At 33.9% G+C, this 25,734-nt stretch overlaps 1 protein-coding gene across 5 annotated transcripts in view; it reads left to right on the top strand.

Moving 5' to 3' along the window:
* Positions 1–3,021: 3,021 nt before the first annotated feature.
* The window catches only part of LOC130051647 (sacsin-like), a 43,713-nt gene continuing 21,000 nt past the window's right edge, over positions 3,022–25,734 (top strand). The window contains exons 1-7 of one of the 5 annotated variants that reach the window (XM_056153908.1): positions 3,022–4,962; positions 6,613–6,737; positions 7,864–7,928; positions 13,325–13,402; positions 14,023–14,303; positions 15,925–16,034; positions 25,462–25,569. In XM_056153908.1, the coding sequence (XP_056009883.1) occupies positions 14,063–14,303; positions 15,925–16,034; positions 25,462–25,569 (459 nt within the window). In that variant the 5' untranslated portion in view covers positions 3,022–4,962; positions 6,613–6,737; positions 7,864–7,928; positions 13,325–13,402; positions 14,023–14,062. Of the gene's footprint in view, positions 4,963–6,612; positions 6,738–7,863; positions 7,929–13,120; positions 13,403–13,528; positions 14,304–15,924; positions 16,035–25,461; positions 25,570–25,734 lie in introns of those variants that run through there. The other 4 variants (XM_056153906.1, XM_056153907.1, XM_056153909.1 and 1 more) reach the window with 4 other exon arrangements.

Here is a 25,734-nt window from a genome sequence, read left to right as displayed (position 1 = left end):
AAATGAACAAAATGACCATGCAAGGACAAAGTCAATATTAGAAGTTTTAAAAGCATAATAACAAAATGTCACAGGACATAATACTGATTTTTATATAAATTCAGGGGGGAAATCTGTTCCTTTTGTAAAGTTTACAAAAATCCATGTGTAAAATATATGTTATATTTTTTATGAGATTGTTTTTCAATTTTAAACTATAGATTTTGATAATTATTATTAAATGCTTATTCCTTTTATCATATCTATTGCAAAATATGAATTAAAATAGGATTTTCTTTTACTGATATAGAATACTAATAGGCTTTGTAATCATTGGGTTTACAAATTGCTACACAAGATCTGACATTTTTCACATAGCTTCTGCGTGCATGCATGTCATTTGATTCAATATCAACATATCAATTAATAAGCAAGATTCAAAATGTGAAATTACTTTGAAAAAAAAAACAAAAACAAAAAAACACAACAAAAAACTTGATGACTGATAATCTATAATATGCATGATAGTTCAAATTTTCTTATGAATATATATGTATATCAAATGATATGTCAGAACAATCAATTTGCTATTATTGTACGTACATGTATATGCTTTCATAATTTTGCTGTTGTGTGATAATGAAATATTGTCAAATTAAAAAAAAATGTGAAATTACAATTTAGTGTCCTTAGGTTTGTAATCAAGAATGAAGGAGTAAATGATAACCCAGTGGTGGATCCAGAGGGGGTGCTGGTTCAGGAAATTTTGCTAAAATAAAGTAAAAATAACACATTTTGAGGGTGGACCCCCTCCCTTGATAACCAAAATTAATGGTAAATTTCCCCTCTCTCAAAAATTCCTAGATCCATCCCTGTAAGCATTAGACAATCATTAATTTGTCATTCCATTATTCATAATTTCTTCATTGGACACATGGAGGCCAACTCTCACATGTGTGTATATAGACATAATTCCAATTATTTTGAAAATAAAGAGGTCAAAGTACCAAATTGAATTCAATATAAAATATATAAAGAATATCTTATCATGGATATAAAGATTAAAACATTTCAATCATGTTAATTAATAGATTTTTAGGTCAATTGATTCTCTCATGTGACCTATTGCTAGTGGTCAGCTTCTGTTGTGAGAGTAAACAAAACATCAAGCTTGTAAATATCATGATTCCTAGGGTAGAAATTCTGACTCCAGGAGGAACCAAACTTGATATATAGTGTTTATGTGTAAAACATTTAAATTTAGATAACATCTTCCTTAATGCTATTGATGCTTTTAGGTAAAGAAGGAACAGGTAATTGTAAATTTCATGACCTCGATCAGTGATAATAATAATAAAATTTATATACATGCAGCCTTATATAAAACAGTTTATTACTCTAAGGTGCTTTACACAATCTGATTAAAATAAGATCTTTGATCCGCTCCGTTATTGTTATGTCGTTTCAATAAGATCTTTGATCCGCTCCGTTATTGTTATGGAGCGAATCAAAGATATTATTTATAACAATAACGGAGCGGATCAAAGATCTTATTTTAATCAGATTGTGCTTTACAAGGGCAAGAAGAGGAATGCAACAATAAAATAGAATTAAATGACTTTATGACAACTTATAGATGTATCTGTAAATTAAATTATCAAAATAAAACACTATGATTAAGATCAATAGCTAAAAGTTGGTTGGTTTTTTGGGGTTTTTCTTTTTTGGTATTTGATAATTAAAAACACAGTTTATATATACATGTTAGAATCTAAAGGTTTTGATACTAGCTTTAAAATAGATGGAACCAAAATGGTCATAGTAATCACATGTCTTTATGATTTAAAAGAATCCTTCTTTAATTTTGTTGACACTAGAATATTATAAATGATGGATGCATTGTCAAGAAAAACAGAAAGAGATGTACAAAAATTGTGACGCTTGCAACTCCAGGGTTCTGATTCAATGTCAGATCCAAATAGTGTTAAAAGTGTATATCAAGTTTATAATTGTAAAATGTTTCATCAGTATAGACGCTTTTGGGGGAATGAATTACACCTTATATTATACTTCTACTGAATATTAGAATTTAGCATATAAATGCATGCCTAGAGCAAGAAAAGTTACTGTATTATATAGATTTCATTCATATTGAGGTTAGTAATACTTTTAACTAAATAACTCAGGTGACTGGTAAGGTCAGTGTCTTGTTGATATTTTTGATGTGTGTATGCATGTACGTGTATGTGTGCGTGTGTGTGTGAAATACAAAAAAAATCCATAAAGATTTGTTTCAGAGTTTTGAGTAGTGATCAGTTTTAGCAATCATCAACAGCTAGGGTATGAATCTGTACACTCATCTTTGTTAATTTCTAAAAAGACTTAAATTGCATTTCAAAAGTAGTCAAGTGTTATGTGAAGGAGATATGAGGAATATATGTTCCTGCTAAATGTGTGTGATCATACATTTGGGGTGTCAATGGATGGAAAATCATCTGAAGATCGAAGTTTTGAAGAAATTGAAATACTTTTTTGAATATTAATCAATCTTATTTTCATTCTAAAATCATGTACTCAAAGGAATTTTCTTTCAATTACATATGTAAGTGCATTGAATTGAATTATTTTTCTATTTCTGACTTACATTTAAAACAGTAATGTTTGTCATTTTGTTTCTCAAAGTAGAAAATATTTTCATGTAGATTTTTCTTCCAAGATTATTATTCCTTAGGTTTCAATTTAGAACATTCAAGTAAAAGAAAATAAGACTCTAAAAAAGGAGGTCTCCATGTGAATTGAGAGAAAGAAATGGAAATTATAAATTCTGTGGTGACATTAAATTTCATTTCATAATTTTGCCAGCTATAATAAGGTATGATATGAGATTCAGGGTGGTACATTTATGTGCATACATGTACCTTGTTTCTCCAATTGAAAATTGATTGCTTTAAATCAATTTCAACATTATGAATATCCTACAAAAGTAAAACATAATGATTTAAAGTTAAAAAAACCACATTGTTTCACTCCTGAAACCTTGACCTCACATGGATATATATTGGTATTTAGTGTTGGTAGGTTTTGGTTCTTTTTGGGTGGATTTTGGATAATGTAGTGAATTTCAGTTAGTTGTAGCACAGTAACATGGAGAGAGCTTGCTTGCTTCCTGATATCTAGTCAATCACTTTTTAAGACATACATATTTTTCAAACTCGCATTGCACATATTTGTTTACATTTTTGGTAGGAGTGTTTTATATGCTCACTATATATGTCATCTTCATATATAGATGTGTAATTGTTTGCAAAAAGAGGAGACATCTAAATTCCTAATAAAAATGATAATTACATTTAAATCATAATTGTGCACTTCATGTACTTTTTACATGCAAAATCTTTTCATATAATTATATGGTTTTTGTACTTTCTGTCCATATCTGTAAGTCTGTCTGTCACAAAGTCTTAAATTGTGCATTAAAATGCTTCTCCTCCTGTATGGATTATCTGATAAACTTGAAACTTTGTACAATGCTTCATTGCCATTTGCAGATGTGCACATTGTTGGGAGAGGATTTATTGTTATCCTAAAAGTTATAGTGGTTCGATCCAAGAGGGATGCGGGTGTAAAATAGCTTGTGACCATTTCTCCTAGTTGCAAACATATTGGAGAGTCTTGAATTTTTTTTTTTTTACAATACTTCATTATCATTAAATGATGTCTAGATTTCTCTGACCCAGGTATCTAATATTTTCCTAAAATCTACAGTGGATCAAAAACAAGTATTTTAAGTGTTGTTTTTTTTTTTACCCTTTATTGAATAATCTTTGTAAAATTGCATGTGCAAAAGTAAAGATGCATTGAAAATTCAATTACAAAATTAAACATTTCACTGGTTTGTTAAGGTACTCACTACACTAAAGCTTTATGACACTATGTTACAAGATGACGATTTAAATGTTTTGGGAAAGTATTTGTATTGATCGATTTATTCGTCTATAACACCATAGCTAAGTGGTTAATTAATAAAGCATTGGGCAAGAGAGAGAGAGAGAGAGAGAGAGAGAGAGAGAGAGAGAGAGAGAGAGAGCATTGGGCTGGTGAACTACAGATCTTGAGCTCAAATCCACCAGTCTTTTGTTCATGTGTTGAAATAATATTTTTGAAAATCATGTTTTTATCCAAATTTGCATTTTTTGCTGTTTTTGGCATACACACTTATTGTATATCATCAGATCTTTTTTAAAATATTAAATCAATTTGTACTGATTTGAGAAACTATTTCCCGGTGTAGTGAGCCACCTTAAATGTAAACATAAAAAGACTCCAGTCTTTGTTTACATGACACAGAATGAAGGCTAAAATTTTATTCCTGCATCCAGAAGGTTAAAATTTTGGCTGTGAACACAGATTCAGTTATACTTTTCATGTTTAACATTTAAAAAAATGAAAACAAAATTAAAAAAAACAAAACAAAAACGTAAACGTCCTGCTTGAGAATTTTTCACTTGTATGGAGACGTCACCATTGCCAGTGAAGGGCTGCAACATTTAGGTCTATGCTCGGTGCTTATGCCCCTTTGAGCAGGGGTGGATTAATATTGTGTCACACATTTAGGTAATGTCATATAACTGTAAACAATGTCTCTAGAGGATTTGGGTGTTGCTCAACCGGAAATTTAATAAATCAATGCATAAGATTGGGTCATACTTCTTTTTGGACTAGAACATCCAGGACTGAACTTTCTTAGGGTCGAGATGTCTGTTAACCGTTTATTCGTATTTACCTGTCAAAGTCTTTTTGACGCTTAAGGTATAGGAGAAAGTACTTTGACTTCAGAATGAATGTGATTGTCAGAGGGAGAATGATGGACCGAAGCATGCATTTTGTAAAATGATTCTTGTGTTGTTAAATCTTCGAGAATCTTGTTGGAGATGTCTGATTCACGAAACAACTTAGCATCATCTAGCAGTAGCAGATTTCACCGTAAGCACTTAATTAACACTAATTTTAATATATTGTAAACAAATTGTAACTGTAAGCTAGGCTATTCCAAATTCCACAACATATCAGAGGAACCGGTAATTTAGCCTATACATAATGATAAGAGTAGGGGTATATACCACACACCCCTAATAAAAGCACTGGGATTACTGAATCAGAATGACAATTGGGGTGGGGACGATAAAAGCAGAATTTTCGAATTATTTTGAAGCGAAGTTTTGAGTAAGAAATGGTGCCATTCCTTTGGGGTTATTTTTTTCATTGGGGATGGTACCATAGGGCCTACTATTATTATTACAGACAAAAATACCGGTTCCTGTGAATATTCACACCTGACGACCTGTAAAGGGTTGTAAATAGTGAATGTGAACAGCTGCATGTAAATAAGTTAGTGTTCTAACTGCATAATTTAATACCGTTCAATTTTATTCTAATGTTTTTGTGATAGGGTTATATGTATACAATTAAAATTGCATGGGAAAGAGTTTAGTAATGCAGAGCTCTAATATAATTTAATTTCTCATGTTGTTTAGACATTTATCCATTAACACATGTACATAGGTCTACATAATTTAGGAGTGTAATTACTAGATATAAAGTTAATGTCATTCCTTAGCTTGCAAGTACATTCTTAAGAATCATGACAAACAACACTCTTTAAGATACAATTTTCTGCTTTATTACTATATTCATGGGATAAAAGTCCCCATCCTGTGTTTTATTTGGGATATTTATTCCCATTCATGCTCAAATAGGATATTCACTGCCATTTCATGTTCATTATGGGACATTTCCTCCTATGGGACATTGTATCCCATTTTGAATTTAAAAATGGGAGTTAAAATCCTATGGGAGAAATTATATTTTTTCTCCCATGAGATTTTTGGTGGGAGTGAAAATCCCCCAAGTGGGATTAAAAATCCCTCCAAAATCCCATGGGATTTTTTGATTTCAGGTGAAATATCTTAAAAACTACAATAGTTACAAGTGTAAATGTTGGTGCATGTCTTGTGGACATAAAATCCCATCTTTTTTTGTAAAGGGTTTATTTGTATCCTTAATAAAAGGGTTGGCGAAACTCCAGACTTTTGTTGTGTCCAGAGTTAAATGTCGCACTGTTCTACTTTCCTTAGTAAGATTCGCAGAGATTACATGGTCACAACAAAATTTTAATGGAAATTAACCGTAGCGCATACTACATATGTATATATAAAAAATTGTAGACTTTTATAATATCAAAGAAAATAATTTATAAATGATCATTTGAGAAACATTATTATTATTTTGTCATAGAGGGTTACACATACGCCGCTTGACACTTGACAGCGGTAGTAGGCCCTAGTTCTATAACAAGTAAATGTTATGACATTTTCCCTCGATTCAACTACGACATGACGCGTTTTTTCATTATGACGTCATAAAGCGCGAAGTGCACTGAGGTATATCAAGAGTTATCTCCCTGTTGTTGCAAACCTTACCCTTATTTTAACTATGCATATAGGCCAATGCATGATATGCTTGTAGTAGGTATGATATGAGTCGTTCCTAGCAGAAAGGGCACCTATGTATTTTAGTGCTAAAGTGTGAACTATAAGGGTCGAGTGATCATAGGCCTACTTTGTTTCGCTTTAGCTTCTGGGAAAAGGAAGTGTAGCACGTGCGCATGACTGTCATCTGATTTATTTATATAAGATAGCGACACCGAAAAGAGGGACAACAGTTGACAGAAAATGGGATAGGCAGTGGACGATTTCAAGGTAAAGTAAAAGTGAGAGAGTTTAGAATATTAGTAACACTATTTTATATCCTTAGTCACTGCGTAGTGTGCACCTTACGGAAGGTTTAAATTCATCTAGCCTATCAACTTCAGTATACTCCTGTACGTATGTATGTAGTCTATCATAACACTAATTGTACGTGGTACATTACATAAAATTTTATCTAATGTATGAAGCATGATTTCACCATCGAAAAAGTCATATACATTCTCAATTATTTTATATGATTTTGGGATTTTTTGTCGGAATAGGCCAGCCTAATGCAAAATAAGAGATTTCAAACTCCAGAGACTTCGCTTTGATTAACTAATGCATGATCTATAAATTTTTAAGGTCATCCTTATAAAAATGCTTTTTTGCAGTAACGCGACTCGACAATAGTTAGATGTGAGTAGATCTAGGTACATAGAGGTCGCTTAAATTTATAACGAATCACTTCAAAGTTCTGCGCCTATATAGGTTGTACCCGAGTTCGAGTTGAATCTAGTATGCAACATAATTAATGGTACAATGTACCACTTATCACTTAAACTATTACACATATCATTTCATATTAATAATTTGTCAAATAAAATTTCTCGTTATTTGTTTATGAACAACGTTGTCCCCAAACTCCCCGTCGAGGCCTCATTACGTCACCTACGAATAGATGTGAGCAAACGAACTCTGGTGGAAGTTTGCGTTGTCCCCTTTACCGAATCATTTTCTCCATTACCGAATCACGTGACATATTTTTGTTAGGGACATTGTCAAAATACATTTTTACGTCTTTTAAATAGAGAAGGAAAATGAAAGGAAGAGAAAAAAATTGTACCATATAATGTTATTGCACCTGACAATAAATGTAAATCAAAAAGAAAATAAATGGATGTTTGCGTAAATTTTCTCTGTCAACAAGTAGACCTCCATGTAGTCCGAAATATCTGACGTTTTCCTGGCTTTTTATATTCAACAAAATATGATGATTATTATCAATCGTACCCATTCCTAAGCATAACCTACTATATTCTATTATAATGTATGTATTAATTGTATGCAAAATTTACTACTATTATTGTGTGACTATCTCTACATGAAAAAGCCAAAATCATTTCCCTATATCCAGCAGGTTTACGCGGTACGCATCAAAAGATTGCACTGACGCCTTGATCACCAAATTAGATACATAAGGTATACACAAAGACTAGTAACGAAATCTCCATTTATTCTAGCATCCAATCTGAAGCTTAATTTCTCCTGATTTACATGGGTTCACAGACCAAGTAAATTTGAAGGCGGTGCTTATTTTCTGGGTCTTTAACACCAGCCTAGCTGTCAATCACCTAACATGGGCATATGTGTGCTTTCAGGCGTGAAGTGATTTCCTACGAAGCATATTAGGGCCGCAGCAGTATCTTTTTTTTAGTTTGTCATAACAAATTAATAATTTTTTTTTTTTTTTTTTTACAACAGATTGATAATTTGTTATAACAAATTACTAATTTGATATTTCAAATTACTTATTTGTTATAACAAATTACTAATCTGTTGTAACAAATAAAGTAGCTCACCGATTATTTATGATAATAGTACATTTTACCAACCTTATTGGCAAATGGCAGTAGATCTATGATCCATTAATTTAAAATAATATATTTTTACCCCCCCCCCCCCACTTTTTCTTTAGAATTTTATAATTGTTTGAAAAAAAAGAAATTACGATGTTACGTGCCTGTATAGATCTATGTACTCATCAAGTATATATTTATAATATTTCAAGTAGATTTATAACTCTTGATTGTGACGGTAATTTCCAGTAATCATGCATAATTTTTTTTTTTTTTTAAATAGTTGTAAGGCCTAAACGTCGCTAAAACAGTAAAAAAAAACTTGTGATTGGTATAATCATGACGTCTTTCTTTAAAAGTATGCAAAAATTACGTCACATTTTTCACTATGACGTTTTTAAAACTGTTTTGCTTGGAAAAGCTTTTTTGGTCCGTACTGTACGTTGTCAATGTAAACAAGGTTCAATACTATTTTTAGATGATGTGTATTAAACTGTTGGATTAACCAATTTACCTTTATATTGGCATTATTATTGCATATTTATGATTTTATAAGCGACAGGAACATTTCATTTGTACACATTTATAGAGATTAAGACAAGATTTGGTGTACAACTGTGCAGCATAGCCGTCCTAGTACTGCATTTTATTCGGTCCGGTTGCTGTTTGCATTTCAATGACCCGAACTGGATTTGCTCATAAACTGATATTTTTTAGACTAATTATTAGATCATTGTGGTCGCTAAAACAATGACAAGTACATTAAGTTGTGATTAATTTTCTTATATCACTGTACATGTATGTACAATTCGTTGCTATGCGCTACATGGCGATCCGCCTGTGCACAAACGTCAAAATCAGACGCCTGATTAGATATAAAAATAAAAAAATGAAATTGGCCACAGCCAACGGCCAGAACGAAACATGCACAATTACTTCTTTTAAAGATAATATATCTCTAGTTTACTGCCTTTTGTGGCCAATGGTAGAAAAAGTGAAGAAAATCGTCCATTTCCCGGATTCCGGATAGGTTTGAATAGTACTCAACATTACCAGAAACCTAGATCCGCCGATATGTTTGTATATATAAATACTAGGGATCATCAATTTCAAATATATCAAAAATATATCATTTTTGAAGTATTTTACAGGGCCTAATTATGATAACAAACGTACCTAGCTCTTTGCTTATTTGAACACTTTCACATTTCTTCCTGTCATTAGGTTTAGTTCTTATCTTACACAAAATGCATCAGGGAAACCTTTTTCCGTTATCAGAGGTTTACTTCCTCCATGTTACAAATAGTCAAACTAAATTCAAAGTAGGACAATGTGGTTTAATAATATGTTCAGTTCTTCCTTGTATAATGCTTAGTAATATTTTACTTAATTATGTTGGATAATATATATTTAAAAAATAAATATATCAACTTTTACTTCAGGAACGAGTTCATTCAGTATTAATGATATCTTCTTCTTTTTTCCATTTGTCTTTTTTATTTTGTTATAAGATTTGTGGTTTTAAATATTTGCTGTTGAGACTGAATTTTCAATGATAAATGTAATTGAAACAATGAAATATACACTATTTTCGTTAACATTCTTTTTACATTATTTTTTTTTTCATTTTCGAATTATTCGTTATCATTATCCCTTTTTATTAACTGCCTTGTATTTTTGCGAATTAGATCAAATGTAATTCTGTTTGTCAATGAATTTCATTTAAAAGCAAAACAAGATCCATATTGCTAGATATATTTTTCGTATTCATATTTGTATATATTTCTATATATTGAATCCTTGGATGAAATATGCAATGGACCGGAATAGCTGTGTGTCGAAATATAACGGTACCCGATGACGTATGTCCAAATCGGTTGACATGTAAACAACCGAACGGATGTTGTAGATAGCTCAGAGACTTAATGTAGCCTACATTCTCTCACGAGCTTCACATACACCTTTGTCAACGCTTTGAATCACATGACAATATAATCACATGATATAAACAATCATTCTCGGTTTCCTTTCCCTTAAAAAGTTCAGGCAACAGGTGATACATCGGGCTCTTTTCATAGCCAACTGACAATTTAATAAGTGCATATTTAGCTGTTTGTCTCTTATTTTACAAGTTTTATCGTAGTTTTACAGCCTTTCTTACTTTTGATTCCATGTTTACATTTAAATATCCACCACGTTTATGTCCTACATTCATACGCATATTACGAAGTAGTTCCAAATTTATGATCAGAAAACGGCGATTTTAATCAATTTACAGTAAGCATCAATTTGATTGCACCAAAAACATATCATAATACGACTAAATATTTAGTCCAAAACATAAATGTTGGATCAAAGAAACTTTTACAAGATTTCTGTAAAAAGCCGTTGACAGAGGTGTAGTGCGAGGAGCGCACGGAACTCTGGGTAGAGAATGTTGTAGCCTACAGTCTATCCTTTGTATTGTTATGTGGACGCCTAATTTTTGTCTGTTACCCATATATTGTACGATAACTTTAGAAATCATTAAACAGTACGGGATAGGCCAATATATCTTCGCATCTAAGTAGCCTATCGAGTTGGGCACCCCTCGGCCCTTCAAGTCTTTTTATGTACTGCGACAGTGATTTCAACATGCTCATCAGTGCCAAGAAGACTGAATGCACGGAGATGAAACATGTGAGCCAGATGTTTATTGAATTCAACGGCCTTCAGATAATTAAAATATGTATAGTGTGATAACTGATAACGTATAAAGAAATTGTGTGGAAGTAAAGGCGCGGCGCAAACGATGGGTGGATCTCGATTGTATATGGAGTGGATTGGAGGAGTTAGCTTCGTAATTGTTTGATCAAATAACTAAAACTGTTAACTAGTGCAAGGTTTTTGTAACTATCCCTAACATGGTTACATATATATTCAAGTTCATAAATTGAGCATATAATCTATTTGAAATTTTGGGGGCAAAATCGATTGATGAACGTAGCCTGATTCCGACGATGGCGCGGATCCGGTTTTATTTCAATAACATTGTTTGAAATAATCATATTTTATTAACTTTGAATAATTACTGGTTTCGTAAAAAGACAATGGAACAATCCCCAACTATAATATTTAAATATTATGATTTGTATTAAACCTGTAGTTTGGAAAAGTATTCGGATTTCGTGCATGGAATGTGAAATTCCGGTTATTTGCAGAACATAAAAGTAAAAATTCACTTATCCCCCAGACCTCGATCCCAAAAAAAAAAAAAAAAAAAAAAAAAAAAAACAACAAACAAACCCAACTCTTAACTTCTATGCAGTATGTAATATACTACTTTACAATTTATTAATATTTATTGGATCGAGACCTGGGTGTTATAAAAAGTTTTCGTGCATATTGTTGGATATTATCAACTTTTACAAAAATAACACAACTGTTATGGGTTCTGCATGTTATAATTTCTTTATGCGTGAATTTTCGCAAAAAAACCCCAAAAAACACACTGGATTCATAAAGAAGGTCTAAGCTATTCCATACCATGATGACATTTTGGAATGAAGATACTTTATTTTACTAAAAATTACAGGGCCATATTTGGGTATTCGTGGCTCTTGTTCTTTCCTTTCGGAGGAATACCAAGTTCATTTAGCATTTCAGCTTGATTGGTACACCATATGAACTACTTTAGGGGTAGACGATACAAAAATCCTTTTTTAAGATTAATAACGACATTACCTAGAAAAAAATCGATGATTAATTGATTACTGTTTAACGTCCCTCTCGAAAATCTTTCACTCATATGGAGATGTCACCATTACCAGTAAACTCAGGTGACATATTGCAATTGGTTGTGTAAATTATGCTCTCCCAGGGGTAGGATGAGGCCACAATAAAGGATCAAAGTTTTTCAAGAATTACTAGGTCGGACGAGTGGAAATTGACATGAAAGCTTCATGACAAAGGGTAGATTCAAAGCTGTTCAAAGCATAGTCCCCGAAGATGGGATTGGGTCACATTAAGGGATTAAGTTTCATATGCTGATATACATATAGGAAATATTTCTAGATCTTGAACTATTTAGGATAGGATTTTCATATTTTTCAAAATGCATTTTATTCGGCAAGACCTTTCATGTGATACAATGATGTGTAATCTTGTGACCTTGACCGGAAAGTTCGACCTACTTTTGATAAACATCTGACCTATTCAATTTGCTCTGGTCTGTTTAAGGTAGATCCTTCATATCTTGGCAATACCTTTCATTTCATATCATGTACTTTGACCTTGTGACCTTAAACTAGGAGTTTGACCTACTCTGAAGAAAATAAAAACTAGTAAGTATGTCCGGAACAATTTTATAAAGAGCTTTCATATTTTTTATCGCAAGACCTTGTGATTCAATTTTGTTTGTTTTCTTTTTACCATGACCTACTTTTAAAAAACACTGACCTATTCAATATTTCCTGAAATGTTTAAGGTAGGACTTTCATATTTTGTATATAGCAAAACATTGTTATACTTTGGCGTTTAACCTTGTGACCTTGACCTGGGAGTTTGACATACATTTAGTAAACAAAAATCTGACCTATTCAATATCACCTGAATTATATAAGGTAGAATTTTTAATGTCTTTTATATAAATTATATATTTCTTATTGCAAGGTCTTTCATATCATACCATGATCTATGACCTTGGTCTTATCCACAACAGCAAGACCATTTGAGTCATACTGGTGTTCAGACATATCTGTGTTATGTGAATTCCTGTTCATTATGTTGTGATCCTGTTTAGGGCTAGGTTGGTGCCACAATATAGGCTCAAAACTTTTCAAGGGAATAAAGATTGATAAAAAAAATCTTTTAAAAATCACAACTGGACTATGGCAGGTCGAAGATGACTCAGGTGATATATGTGGCTCATGGGCCTCTTTTAGTTTACCTGTCATGGTCCACTCCGTTACTTTGGCCTTAACTACCAAGAAATCAAATTTGGTCACCTTACAATGAGTGCAGTGGTTAGATATATTTCAGATACACATACTGCGGAGATAGAGTACACAAGATGATAAGGAAGCGAAGAGGAATAGCAGATTAAGGTGAATATCAAAGGTATCTTAATACAGCCGCTTATGTCCTTCAAGTTAGATTGGTAAAGTTAGCTACATATACCAGTACTACTTAACAAAAGAAAACTTGGCTACTAGTAGGTAGCTACTTGAAGCTGGAAAGGTTAGATTTTGTACAAGGAACTTGTACCAGCTACTTTTATTGAGAGAATTTAGTAACTACATGCAGTAGCCAGCTACTTCCAATGAGAACGCTAACTACTAGTAGCAGATTACTTTATGTGAGGAAAGCTAGCTACTAGTAGCAGATTACTTTATGTGAGAAAGCTAGCTACTAGTAGCAGATTACTTTATGTGAGAAAAGCTATCTACTAGTAGCAGATTACTTTATGTGAGGAAAGCTAGATACTAGTACATGTAACCAGTACTTCAAGTGAGAAAAGTTAACAACTATTGATAAACTACAAGTAACAGACTTATCGTTACAGTAACAGTAATTCACTTATCATTATTTAGATAAATGTTTTGAATCCAAGGGCAGGTACGACAACTCCTGTGATCTTGTTCAACTCCAAACGTTTTGGTAACCATATGTATTAATCAAGTCTGTACTTTTACTGATCATATCCAGTATTGTCTGGTCATATTTATACTTTCTCAAAGCAGACGATATTTGAAATATAAACCCATCAGCATCGACGCCATGCCGCCCAAGAAGCGACATGGAGCTAAGAGCCGAAAAACGTCTGTCACAGGTGTTAGAACTCAAGACGGAGGTGAGCAAGAGGGGTCAACAAAAAGAAAAGATGTGGGTCAAAATCAGACCCCTATAGTTGAAAATGATGAACTCCCTGTGGTCACCAGTTTTCCACCCGAACCAATTTCTGAGGGTATCGGAGCTTCATGGGAAGCGCAGCCTGGCTCAAGCAGGATGGGCTCAGCAGGTAACAATGTTATTAATTTTGCTGGTCACGACTCAAAAATGAGTTCTATTATGTATCAGTCAGGTTAAAATCGTATAACATCAACAGACCAATTTCATGGGGCCTATACGCTGTTTGGTGAACTGGTTCAGGTCAGTCAACGAAATACCGAATTAAGCATATTTGACCCTGTAAGAATCCATATACCATTAGTGTAGACTCTGAATTATGGGTCATGTATATATCAGCCCTACAGTCTGAGCCGTCAACTTAGGTAATTAGGGATACGGTCAGCAATGGGAACATTTTCCCTTTCGTGACAATTACAGATAAAAACCACAAAGTACACAGGGACCTTACACCCAGGGCGGAGAACAGGGGCCAAAGGTTAACAAAGTTTCCAACAAAATTTCAAACCCAACAGGTATCTGATATGCCTTCAACAGAGGCTCCTGTTCTTTCAACACCTATACGTTTCCACACTGATGCTCAGTCTATGGAGGACAACACCCACAAGCAAATTCTCTACAGTATTGGAATTCGACAAAATATGCACATCTTAGCATGTACCCCTATCAAATATGTAGACTTACGTAATCCACTTTCGTTATACCGTTTCATCAGATAAAATTCAGCTCATACACTGTTTCAAATATGGTTTTCCCCTGTATTATGCAGGCCTAAGGACACACAGGGGGAAAATTAAAGTCGGTTGATTGATTGTATCTTGTTTAACGTCTCACTCGAGAATTTTTCACTCATATGGAGACGTCACCAAGACCAGTGAAGGGCTTCACATTTAGCCTTTACTCGGCGCATACGGTCATTGAGCAGTGAGGGTTCTTTAACGTGCCACACCTACTGTGACACGGGACATCCGTTTTTAAGGTCATATCCGAGGACCCGTGACATTCACACCTGATGCCGAGCATTTGGCGATGGAACTGTTACTACCTGTTTTAACGACTTAGGTCTCTTGCAGCCAGGATTCGAACCCCGGCCTTTCGCATGCTGGGCGGCCGCTCTAACCTCAACTGAAATCGGCAAGCTAAATATTCGAAAGTGCATTAGTGCAAATGTGTAGTGGGAAATATCTCAGAAATTTTTGATATTCAAATTTTGAGACTGTGATGCAAGACTGCGGTTACATGTATATAAGACCTCAACGGTGTGCATCAAAACCTCTGCAGTAAATCGCGTGGATCTGTAGCTCCCTGGTCTGCCCCCAGATATTGCCAGACAGCTTCAGATCTTAAGCTAACAGATACCGTGATTGATGAAATAAAGTTTTAGATTGAAATCCATTATTAGGCCCTACCTGCAGGAGAAAACGAATTAACTTTTTTATCGCCTTTAGGCGTTGAATCTGGTTAGTGTAAAAGTTTAAACCAGCTGGTTTCCAGATTCAAAAACTCCAACTCTCGATCGATTATGGCCCATGAACTTCCAGTTTCCAAGAGTCAACTGTAAAATGTTTAGCATTCTTTATTCTCATAAGTCCATGTTTGTCCTATTCTCAATTTTGTAGTTTTTAAAGGATTTATGTTCGTTATCTTCACATTTACATCAACCAAAAATTAAAAACATAACGAAAGCATGTGCCCAGTTGATCAGCATGCATATTGATGTGGAATTTTTAAAGTTTCAGCAAGAACTTCGAAGTTGAAGTATAAGCAGTTCAAAAGGACCACATTGCTGGAGGAGCTACAAAGTATACTGACTGAGTATCCGGATAATGAACAAATTATCAAGGTAATACCGTGAACACCACATAACGTATTACTCACAAAAGTGATGTCGAAACAAGGTAACACCGTGAACACCACACAACGTAGTACTCACCAAAGTGATGTCCAAACAAGGTAACACTGTGAACATCACACAACGTAGTACTCACCAAAGTGATGTCCAAACAAGGTAACACCGTGAACACCACACAACGTAGTACTCACCAAAGTGATGTCCAAATCACTTACATGTATCACAGTAATGCTTGATCAAGTACACCTTATACGGGTGATACCTGGCAAAATTATTATAACACCAAAATGAACACATCATCAAGGCAACAAATCACGTATCAAGGTAAAACTTGGATAACTAACTACGCATCAAGGATGTACCCGAACCTTAATGATAAGATAATAAAAAGGCAGCTAGGTACAACTGTATACTTATCAAAGTAAAGGCTTTGTGCTTATACGTATCACAGAAATACCAGAACCATTAACTACCTAGACAATGAACAATAAATCGAGCAATTAGATGAACAATAAACTTATCAAGGGATACCCAGGTACGTAACTACAGGATTTAGTTCCATGTAGGTTAGCTAACTTTAACTGACGGTTAACTTGCTATTAATTGTTACATCTATATAGCGATAACTGAGGTTAACTGTCACTTAAACTTTACTGACTTTTGTGGAACTGGACCCTGATAAGTTATATAGTTTTGTGTAATTTAACCAAGAACTGTTGTAATCTTTCATTATATAATAAAGTTTTAAATAAATCTTAGTCCCCTCTGAATTTTGTAATTTGGCCCAAAAAGAAATCACGCGTACTTTTACATTATTTGCAATAGGCTATCTTCTTAGTTCATGATATACCATGTAATTAGGTTTAGAAGGTTTCAGATTCAATATTTGTTTACAAACTTTTATATGAAGTCTCTCTAACAAAGGTAATTGATTAAAACCCCATACTTCTTATCCATATCAAAACATGGGTTTCACAACTTTATCAGACACATCAAATTTACAAGCAATGTTTTCTGCATTTTCCAATGACACCGTACATAGCTCAATTGGCTTTGCCTAATAATTCTTTGATACTTAGGTTCTGTGAACAACCTTTACATGTACTACACGTGATACCCAAATATTTGAAACTATGAACTATTTTAAGACTTTAATGCTTTATCTAAAACAGTGTTGGTAGTGGAAGTATATTTACCAAAAATAACCTTTAAGTGCCATGTTTTATGATATTTATGATATACATTCAATTGATTCTGAAAACCTATTAGTGTTTCTGACAATAATATTGCGTCATCTGCATACAGTAAAACTGATAATCTTAGATAAACATCGAAGTCATTTTCTAATTTGTCACATAATTTAGAAAGACCTTTAACATGATTACATGTAATGTGCATACATTCCTCTACACCATTATATATCTTTCAACTGATTCGACACGCTAGAGCTTCTTCTGTGTATGGTCAGTTTTTAAATAGAGGCAAGCTACTGACAAACAAGTTGATGGTACAGGGGTTTCAACAGTATCGATTGAAGTAAGCATTTTGCAAATTCTATGGTCGTTATAACGATCTAGTTCGTCAATACAACCTATCATTGGGTCAAATGCTGTCTGACGTGTTTCATACCGACTGTTGGCCCACTGATTTTGACTACGGATAACTCCGTTTACCTGATCAAGATATAGGGCTCACGGCGGGTGTGACCGATCGAGAGGGGATGCTTACTCTTCCTAGGCACCTGATCCCACCTCTGGTGTGTCCAGGAGTCCGTGTTTCCCTAGCTATCTATTTTGTATTGCTTATAGGAGTTACGAGATTGGTCACTTGTTCGTCAGCAAAAAGAAAAAGTGACTCCAACATTGCATGAAAATAATTTTCAACCATTACATGACACTTTAGATTTAATGTCATTGTACACATTTGTTATACTTTTGAAACATTTCCTATCTATGTTGTTAAAGAAAAATTTATTACTCAGGTGGCTTGTTGCAATTGGTCTGCGTCTGGTGTCGTCCGTCGTGCATTAACAATTGAACAGTTTTAACTTTTTGATAACTACCATTCAAATTCTTTTTAAATTTGGTATGAAGCATCTTTTGGACAAGGGAGACATACATTGTAAATTTCAGGATTTCTGCACACCTGGGGCCTTAGGGGCTGGGCAAAACTACCCAAAATTGACCAATCTTTAACCATACATCTGTACGAAAATCTAAATGTATTGTGATGTAGAGGAGGAAACCATCCACCAAATGTGTAAATTTCATGATCCCCGGGGTAGAACTTCTGACTCCACGGCAAGGCGAAATTTAGTATATAGAGTGTTTAGTATTTATGTGTAAAACATGTTTTAAAAAACATTCTTTAATGCTATTGCTACTAAATTGAAACTAAACAGATGTTAAGAGTGAGCAGGTATGGCCTTTTACCAAAATTGTATTTCATGCTCCCAGTGGTAGGGGTTTTGGTATTAGGGTGAAACCAAAATGGTACGTGATTAAATGTCTAAAAATTGAATATTTTAACTTCTCCTAGCTGAGTAGTACAAATTCAAAGTCATATTAAAGAAGATTATTTATGTGGAAATTTCAAAGTTATTGTAGCTAAGAAGGGGAGAAAATCTTTGGATCCGTGAGTCTTTTATTACTGGGTAGGAGATCTAACTACTGAGCGACGCATGCCTAAATATCAAGTCTAGTAATATTACCGTAAGATAGGGTTTAAACATATTGTGGAAGTCATCAAAGAACTTTTCATATCAAGGAGATGAAAACGTAGGCAGAAACATACGTCGCGTATGACCTTAACAAAGATTGAACAATTGAAACAGGGTTCAAGGTGGAATGCATTAATAAACTGGACGGGTGGTAATTTCTATTTACGTACACAATGTGAAAAAAAATTGTGATGGATATGCAATGCAGTCATTTATGACATTTCATACATATTAATTGACAACAATGATTTCAAGTGCTACTGGCAAATTGATACTCTATACTGCACAAACTCACCACAGCTCTGTTTTTGCTGAGTAAGTATCAATTATTATAGACCAGCCTTGCAAAACTTCAAAATGATAGCAGTTTGTAGTGTACATTGTACTTGTAAGCTGACCTTGTCCTGGGATGGAAATAAAGACATAACATTATGTTTACCTATATACAAGTTTATTTTTTGCACTTATTGTATTTTATAACAACACCCCCCTCCCCATTGTGGCTGTTGTTGGTCTTGGCAACTAGGCAATGAGTAAAATTTTAAAGTTTTACATTAAAATTTTACCATGTAAATTACACCTGTGTATTGACACCCAAATGGTACAGGCCAAAAACACATCATTGCCTAATGTTATATCATAAAATCAAGCAACAAATTTCGCAGATCTTCTCATTCCGGTTGACGGCAATGAGACGATTTGCAATCACCCCCAAACATCAATCATTAAAATGTCAATTTTCAATTAAACAAAAAACCATATGACTATGATTCCGGTGAGCGGCAATCAAAGTGTATCATATATATATGTGACCAAATTGTCACCAAATAATTCAATACATACAATATTGTCCAATCAAATCATTCAATGTCCAATCACAGGAACCAGACGCGCATTCTTCTTGTGTTCCGTAATCAAAAATGTACTTTATCTGGCCCCAAGTTGCCAAGACAGTCTTTTCAAACACACTCCATTGTATTTGTTTCTTTTCCCATAACCAGAACTATATCCAAGAATCGAGCTCACCTGAAAAATTGAAAACATTTTCCGCAGTACATATTCTTACAACTTTTTGGGATGGGTGGGAAGGGAAATTAAAATGTTGTCTCGACTGTTATCTCACCGTTCTCCCGAAATTGCCTCGTCATAAAAGGAAATGCTATTCTATTTGCCAACTTATTTCCGGTAGGATTCCGGAATAGTGTTTCCGAAAAAATCCTCAGAAATAAAATATATTTAAGTCTGGCTAAAATAAATGGATTTATAGTTAATTCTATAAATCTTATTATTATAGACCAGCCTTGCAAAACTTCAAAATGATAGCAGTTTGTAGTGTACATTGTACTTGTAAGCTGACCTTGTCCTGGGATGGAAATAAAGACATAACATTATGTTTACCTATATACAAGTTTATTTTTTGCACTTATTGTATTTTATAACAACACCCCCCTCCCCATTGTGGCTGTTGTTCAGGGACTGACACTAATTTTAATACCAACCTGTCCCTTCGGACAAGTTAACATGAAATTTAGGTTGTCCGAATGGAAAATGTACTTGTCCGAAACTGACCAACAAAAAACTGTAATGTATATGCATTGCATTCTCATGAGTGTTTTTTTTATTAATAGTGTTACCCTGGTTTTCTTGTGATCTCCATGTGAAATCATTAATTAATAATAATGTATTGAATGGTTTCAAAACTCCTGTCACTCAGACAGCAATCTATGTATATACATTTTTACCTTAATGTTTGCAGGCAGAACACTTAGTTACAGACAGAAGTTCTTACGTCGTAATATGTTTTATTTAAGACTATAATGGATCAAATAATCAGAGAATATTCCCCTTAAATTCTTTTTAATAAATTATTATTTGATAACCTATTGATAATTTTTCATTTTGGACATGTTTTTCGTAAAAATTATTGAATTTTAACTTCGGAAAAAGTGTTCTATATCTGTTTGTTCACTTCCAAGAATCACGCGACAATAGAGACATCTGATTGGCGCGATTAAAATACACCGTGAAGCTGATTGGTCGATATTAATGAACAATCTAAATTTAGATCAGGGAAAACCAGAAAAACGCCATATTGATTATCAGATGATTTCTATCGACGAGATGTACTTCAAAAACTTTAAGGACTCTTTTCACGTAGAATTTATTAAAATTTCACGGATACCCTTCATTTATTTTTGGTTGTCCCATCGGACAGGTAAACTACAGAACTTAGTTGTCCGACCACCGTTTTAAGTTGTCCCGGACAATCGGACAGCCGTTAGTGTCAGTCCCTGTTGTTGGTCTTGGCAACTAGGCAATGAGTAAAATTTTAAAGTTTTACATTAAAATTTTACCATGTAAATTACACCTGTGTATTGACACCCAAATGGTACAGGCCAAAAACACATCATTGCCTAATGTTATATCATAAAATCAAGCAACAAATTTCGCAGATCTTCTCATTCCGGTTGACGGCAATGAGACGATTTGCAATCACCCCCAAACATCAATCATTAAAATGTCAATTTTCAATTAAACAAAAAACCATATGACTATGATTCCGGTGAGCGGCAATCAAAGTGTATCATATATATATGTGACCAAATTGTCACCAAATAATTCAATACATACAATATTGTCCAATCAAATCATTCAATGTCCAATCACAGGAACCAGACGCGCATTCTTCCACATGGCGGAAATGGTTACAATATTAACCATTGAAGCCACCGCCACCAAGGGGGGGAAGCGGCTAGTTCCTGGAGCCAAGACCTTGCCACAAAATACCCCGTCCAAATTCTAGTATAACTTTGGATACACTTGCCATCCATTCGTTATAAATTGTTCTAACCCTGCACTAATGTTGTTGAGAAAAATTTCATTGCCTATATTTGATATATGGACCCCATCTGCCTCAAAAAGATTTGTGTTTACAAGTTTGATATCCAAATACTTGATATAACATCCCCCATTCCTTACTATATAAGCCGCCACTGAACTGTTGATTCTTTTTGCAGAATTATTCATTTTTTCTATGCTATCTGATGAATACCAGTTCTTTCTAGGCAATATTTGTGACCATACAAGCTTTGTATTGGGTAAAAGTTTCCAAATTTTGTCAATTGTACCTTTCATATCTTGTATAAGCTGTTTGATTGGTGTGTACCCAATATTATTACCACCACAATGTAGAATAATGTAATCAGGAGGGTCAGCAACTTTCAGCAATGTTTTGATCTTGTTGTACATTTCATACCAGCCCATACCCCCTTTTCCTTGCCACCAAATAGACACATTTAATCTATCCATTAGTCCCAATTTAACTCCATCTGGTCTGATTCTAGCTGCTAAAAATGCTCTTTTGACTATTGATGAGCCCACTACCCATACCTGTTGTTCTGAAAGTGTATATATAGAGACATGACAAGATTATATAATTATATGAATTGAAACCATTTTCATATATACTTAAACATATGACAGTCTTAAGGGTTACACCTACATTTATATTATGATTACATCCTAACATAAATTTTGTATGCTTTAGATTTCCATCTTCCTGCTTTACAGATTTCTTCCTCTGACATACCAAACATTGCTGCACTGGTTGCTGCCCCAATTCTAAATGAATGAGACTTGTATTTTTTACCTTCTAACCCTATTATCGACAAAACTTTATTTAAAACTGCCGTAAATTGGTATCTAGTTAATGGTTGTCCACTAAAATGACAGAACAACTTCCCCTGCACTGAAGGTCGTATTGCTAGATATTCTTGAATAATCTTAATTGGTTGTATTTGAGACCCAAATTGGCTATTCTGAATAGTAATTGTTTCTCCTTCCCCTATTTGATCCACTTTGGAATGCTTTAATTTTATTTGGATTTTATTTTCTTCTGTAAACATTGTTATGTCTTCATATTCAATTGCATGTCCCAGATCTTTTTGGTTTTTTACTGTCATTTCTCCAACTCTAAAGAAACCAAAAAATGCTAAAGTGTAGGCGGCTTGAAACAGTTTGCATTCATAGTAGTTTGTACAAACCAAGTGCAAACTTTGTAGTATTTGATTTAATATATTTGATGTAATTGGCAGTCTGGCATCATTTTTCTTGACCTTTCTTCTGAATCCTTCTAAGAGTTTCTTAACCAGAAAGCTTTGAGTTTCATCCCTATTGTTTTGAATTTTTAGTTTGTAAGAAATAACTGAAATGTAAGTTCTAGCTGTTGCCACTGAGAGATGTTTTGCTGACATATAACCTATAAATAGAACTATTTGCTCTAACGTAGGGGGCCATATTTTGCTAAGGTTTAGGGAATCCTGGAATTCCTCAAAGCATCTTAGTCCCTGGTTGTATGTTTCCTGAGTATTTGGGGCTGTTGCTAGATGTAACAAGTTGTTTACTTCATTTCTAACATCAACTGCTGAAATTCTACTGGTATTTTTTCTGGTATCTTGTTTGCTTGTGGAGCCAATTCCTGAAATGTTTTAAACTGTTTACGTGACAGTGCATCTGCGATACTATTTTGTGTACCTGCTATATGTTTTGCCTTGAATACTATGTTGTTTTTTAACAGTATAAGGACCAACTTTCTTATCAAAAACATGATTCTTTTTGATTTTGATGTTTGTTTGTTAATAATTGACACCAGTGCATTGTTGTCAATGTACATTATGATCCTCTTGTTCTTAAAGAGCATTTCGCCCCATATGTAAATAGCTAATACAATGGGCACCAGCTCCAAAAATGACATTTCTTTAAAAATACCTAAATTCCATTTTGTTGGCCAAGGCCAGAAAACCCATCTACCTTCCCAGTATGCCCCACATCCCAAATCTGGATTGCCTGTACTATCTGTAAACAATTTCATATTTTCGTTACTCAGCCAATCACTCTCATGCAAGAGTCTAACACCATTGAACTGTTCTAAAAAAAGTAACCAAGTTTTAACATCTTCCCTAAACTCATTTGTGATTTTGATATGATGATGAGCTTTTGTCACCCCACAAGTAGCATCATAAAACCTTCTGTTGAATGCTCTTGCATTTGGCACACCTTTGCTGAAAAAATTTAAGCTTCCAACTATGCTTTGTACTTCTTGTAACTGTAATGACTTTTTAATAAGGGCCATATTTAGCATAGATTTCAACTGTTTTACCTTTTCTAGAGGAATTTTTACAACCATATCAACCGTATTTATTTCTAAACCTAAAAATATAATGCTTGTAGATGGCCCTACTGTTTTTTCATTTGCTAACGGTACACCCACCAAACTGCACAAATTCTGAAACTCTTCCATTAAATGTGAACATTCTTGAGTACCTACTCTTCCAATAAATAAGAAATCATCCAGATAATGATAAATCGTGTCAATACCTGTCTGTTTCTGTAGTTGCCAGTGTAAAAATGTTGAAAACTTTTCAAACAGATTACATGACATTGCACAACCCATTGGTAAACATTTGTCAATGTAATATTTACCTTGAAATTTGAAACCTAGCAAATCAAAATCACCAGGATGGATTATCATTAGTCTAAATGCAGATTTTATATCCATCTTAGCCAGCAATGTTCCTGTTCCCAACCTAGCTACTGTTTCTAAAACCTGATCTAAAGATGTATAAGCTACTGTACATTCTTGGGGATCTATGTAGTGATTAACACCGTTATTTTCTGGAAAAGATAGATGTGTAATTAATCGCCACATTCCCTCTTTTTTTGGTACAATGCCTATTGGCGATATTTTTAAATTTGATATTGGTTTATTTGAATATGGTCCCCCTATCCTTCCTTTTTCTACTTCATTATCTATTTTTTCTTTTGCTTTCTCAGGGTGTTTTTTGACTGATGTAAGATTATCTGATTCACTCCCTATTCTTGGCCCTTTGTACCCTAATCTGAATCCAAATCTAAATCCTTGCAAAAGCTCTAAAGCTATATTTTTTTTAGGATAACTGTGTAACAATGATTCTAAATTGTTTATATCTATAGGGGTGGTCCCAAGCTTCCATACTTTAGAAAGTTCCCCTTTGACCTCTGAATTGAGACCCCCCTCTTCCTCTTGTGTTTTGGTACTGACCCCTTGAAAATCTGTAATTTCCCTGTCCACGAAAATTACTAAAACCTTCCCCTTGTGTGCTGATGTTTTTTGATTGACAATTGTTGATAGGATGTTGACCCCCACACTTGATACATACATGCAAATATGCACAGGGTGATCTGAAGCATGAACCTTGGTAGTTGTAATTGTAGCATTTTTTACTCTGACTCTGGTAAGTTGGAGCAGCAGACAGAGTTTTAACAGCAGGTAAAACAAACATCAACCATAATTCTGAATCAACCTCACCCCATATTAAAATTAAAATGTTGTCTCGACTGTTATCTCACCGTTCTCCCGAAATTGCCTCGTCATAAAAGGAAATGCTATTCTATTTGCCAACTTATTTCCGGTAGGATTCCGGAATAGTGTTTCCGAAAAAATCCTCAGAAATAAAATATATTTAAGTCTGGCTAAAATAAATGGATTTATAGTTAATTCTATAAATCTTATTAAATGAAAACCAATGTAGAGATGGAAAATGTCATTTTATTAAAAATGACAAATACATGTACGATGAAATATATTCGAAACAATGAAAACAGACCAACAGTTAGTCACACAATGCAAAATAGTATTTCAATATGCTATGTTCATTTTAGGAATTAATACAAAATGCTGAAGATGCGGATGCACGTGTGGTCAAAATTGGATTTTGTCCCTCATCAAATTCAGATCATCTAGAGGAACCTTACAGAGAATACTTGTCGGTATGGAGGCAATATGATAAATATGTATTATAAGATACCAGTAGTAATTATTTAGTCATAAATAATAAATCTTTCGGGTTTATTTTTCAAATTTTTACTTGTATTTCCTATTGTATAAATTGTTATTAATGGACTCTGAACAATTGTTTTTGTCCAAATTATCTG

The sequence above is a fragment of the Ostrea edulis genome, chromosome 2 (assembly GCF_947568905.1).
Source record: "Ostrea edulis chromosome 2, xbOstEdul1.1, whole genome shotgun sequence".
Lineage (NCBI taxonomy): Eukaryota > Metazoa > Mollusca > Bivalvia > Ostreida > Ostreidae > Ostrea > Ostrea edulis.
The sequence above is the reverse complement of the archived record's forward strand: the minus strand, read 5'-3'. Positions and strand labels throughout refer to the sequence as shown.